The sequence below is a fragment of the Helobdella robusta genome (genome assembly GCF_000326865.2).
Source record: "Helobdella robusta unplaced genomic scaffold HELROscaffold_39, whole genome shotgun sequence".
Taxonomy (NCBI): domain Eukaryota; kingdom Metazoa; phylum Annelida; class Clitellata; order Rhynchobdellida; family Glossiphoniidae; genus Helobdella; species Helobdella robusta.
Window position 1 is genome coordinate 1,221,014 of NW_008704865.1, and position 3,689 is coordinate 1,224,702.

The 3,689-nt window shown below is 33.2% G+C and overlaps 1 protein-coding gene across 1 annotated transcript in view; it reads left to right on the top strand.

Moving 5' to 3' along the window:
• Positions 1–2,844: 2,844 nt before the first annotated feature.
• Positions 2,845–3,689, top strand: part of HELRODRAFT_176769 (hypothetical protein) — a gene marked incomplete at both ends in the record, with an annotated part of 4,305 nt that continues 3,460 nt past the window's right edge. Inside the window, one exon of the mRNA XM_009024115.1 lies at positions 2,845–3,048. Within this exon, the coding sequence (XP_009022363.1) occupies positions 2,845–3,048 (204 nt within the window). The remainder of the gene's footprint in view (positions 3,049–3,689) is intronic.

Consider the following 3,689-nt stretch of genomic DNA (forward strand, 5'->3'; position numbering starts at 1 on the left):
CGAGAGATTGAAGAAATTATTTGAGAAAAAAAACTCCTCCCAGAAGATTATAAATAGTTGATGACGAATGATGACGTAATATAATTTAGTTATTATAGTTTAGTTATTATAGTTTTGTTATTATAGTTTAGTTATTATTATTAAGTCGCTATAATTAATTATGTTGTGATGACGTAATATTCGCTAGGAGTTTTTTTTATTCGCATACAGGTCCATGCACCTTCTAGCAGTTTAAAATTTAATGTTAATTTATCAATGAAAATGACTTATAAATATAAATAAATACTTAAAAATATTTTTAAGATACAAATGGCCGCTTCCTTATGTCATTCTACCGATTTGACATCAACACTAAAATAATACGTCATTCTGTGACGTCATAAGTATATGCATCTCATCCATTATCATCAACTCATCATCATCATCATTATCGCCATTATAATCATCACGCCAAGTTATTGAACGTCATCACCATCGTCGTCGTCACCATCCGGTTGAATAATGTGTCATCATCTTGTTATTACATATCAATTGTTAATTTTTTACTGGCTTTAGTCACAAATTACGTGAGGATTGTCGGTATCTCATTTTGATGTGAAAAAAACGACATATAAATCATACCTAAGTGTGTGTGTGTGTGTGTTGTGCGTGTGTATACATGTGTGTTTGTATGTGTGAGTGGCATTTAATTATACACTCACTCTTCCATACTGTACTATAAATATAAAAAAAAACATATATATCCGTGTTTATTCCCATCATATGAGCTTGCGTGTTTTTGTTACAATCCGGATCCGTTAATATTCAGACACTCACACACAGACACACACACTCACTCACACAGACACACACACTCACTCACACAGACACACACATATACACACACATACACACACACATACACACACGTAGGAACGCATGCACACACATATACAATATACTACCGTCACTACATAAACAAGCGTCTGTTTACTTATTGAAGCCATGGCTACCACCGGTGAATCTATCGACCATGCATGACGTTGGCGGTCCTAACGAATGACGGTTTTCTGGAATGTCGATACCAGAATATATTATTAATAATGTTATAAAAAATATTATAATAATTATAATTATTTATATTATTATTAGTTGTTGGAGTAACAGTAGTAGTGATACTGCTACTATTACTATTACAGCTGCTACTGTAGCTAATGTTAGCACTGGTAGTAATGCTGCTGTTACATATTTCACATTTAATTTTCACACATTGGATGAATGCCTGTCTGTCTGTCTGTCTGTCTGACTACCATTCCGTAACAACAACCCACCAAAATATAGTTTAATCTCTAAAAACCATATAAACACACACACACACCATATAAGTATACAAACACACATGCACCACACATTACACTCATACAATATACATTTATATACTTACATTTGCATACACCTACACACATACATTTACAGGAAAGTTTGAAAAAATCAAACCTGACAAAAGCTGAAACAAAAAGCATGTATGTATATATAAATGTATGCTAGTGTTGCTACTACTATTGCAGCTATTACTAATACTGCTGCTACTAATACAAAATAATATAAATAAAAAAATGATGATAATGATGACAATGAAGATGATGATGATCAAACATCTAACTTCTTTCCATTTCTTTGAACACCACTCGCTTTGACAACGATGATGATGATGATGATGATGATGATGATGATGATGATGATGATGATGATGATGATGAAGATAATGATGATGGTAGTGGTGATGATGATGACGAAGATGATGATGAAGATGATGATGATGATGGTAGTGGTGATGATGATGATGAAGATGATGACGACGACGACGATGATGGTACAGGTAAACACAGAGTCACAAAAATATGAACGGTAATATCATCTGTGTGTGCAGTTTGAAATAATTCGTCATCATAATCATTACAAACATCATCATCGTCGTCGTCAGCTTCGTCATCATCATCTTCATCATCGGCGTCGTCATTGTTACCTTATTCATTGTCATTCAAATAAGGCAAGTGGTTAGCCATTCCATGTAGCTTCTATTCGCTTGTTATCATCATCGTCAATATTTGATTTTTCCAAAAAAAAATTTTATTAAAAAATTTAAATTTGTTGTAATTAATTTATAAAGTAATTAATTATAATAATAATAGTTTTCATAGATTAATTATTCTTTGGTATATAATTAAATCTGTTTGTTATCCATCAATTGTATATCCTAAGATTTAATCCATTTAAATCATTTATTTAAAATTCAAACATTTTCTCAACAAAAGATGGAAATTATTTTCAAGATAATAAAATATTATTTATTCAAATATTAAAACGTTTGTTGGCGTTATTTCATTCTTCTATTTGAATTGTTTGCCATCTTAGTAAGTTTATTTTAAACAATGTTTATGACTTGTTTATGTTTATGTTGTTGTTTCTACTCTTTGTCGTTATTGCTAATAAGGATTCATTTTTCATTTGAAATCTTTCAAGATATTATTTGAATTGAAAAATTAACTTTTCTATTAATTAAATATAATTTCTCTTTGCAGAAATTCAACAGAATGCAATATACAACAACATGAAAATAAACTATGTATAATAGCAGTAGAATGATTGATTAAAACAACAAAACAACGACGAGATAAAGATTATTTGAGCTATAACACCTCGAAAAACACAAAAAATAGCCAACTGCACAGTAGACTTCATAATTTAATTTAATTATTTTCCTCAGTAATAAAATTTTGCTGAAAGTAAATTAACTTCTTGGAGAAACCGCACAGTAACTTCTGTCAGATTTTAAAATATCCACAACGACAGAAGCGAGCAGCCATGAGCGAGCAGGTGTCGGCAGCTTCCTTATCTTCAACAGTCCGCGCCATGGAGCGCTTGATTCGCAGCCACATCCATGTCATGGAGAAAAGTGCCAAATTGTTGGAACCCCCTCCTGAAACAAAAACCCTCGTGCCATCCGCTGTTTCCTCTATGCTAGGCAAGAAAAAAGGCGGGAAAGAAGTTATAAAGAAGCAAGATAAGGTATGATTCATGATGTTTTTATGGTTTTATTATAACTTTTTTGGGTGGCCAGACTAGGAGGTTTTTTTTTGAAATTTTACTTTGGCTAACTGTGGAACATTTATTTTAAATTAAATATTGTTCCGTTTCGTTGCGTGTCTCTCTCTCTTTTTCTCTCTCTTTCTCTCTCTCTCTTTCTTTCTCTCTCTCTCTTTTTCTCTCTTTCTCTCTCTCTCTCTCTTTCTCTCTCTCTCTCTCTCTCTCTCTCTCTCTCTCTCTCTCTCTCTCTCTCTCTCTCTCTCTCTCTCTCTCTCTCTCTCTCTCTCTCTCTCTCTCTCTCTCTCTCTCTGGGATGACTGCGTAGTTTGTATGTGTGCGTGAGTATGTGGTGTTTGTTTGTGTGCGTGAGCATGGGTGTTTGTTTGTGGTTATTTTATCCAAAGTTGCAAAATAAAGTGAATGCAATTATTTTCAAACCGTTTGTCATTATCTGTAGAAGCTTCAAAGCAGTTTTTGCTGCTATTTAAGTCGCAGTGCAACATCGCTATTATTGACAACGTTCAGAGCATCTTCTCCGAAAACATCAAATCATCAACTACATTGACATCCTCACGAACTGCATGACATCATCGCCAGCAACAACACAACAACAACAACATTAA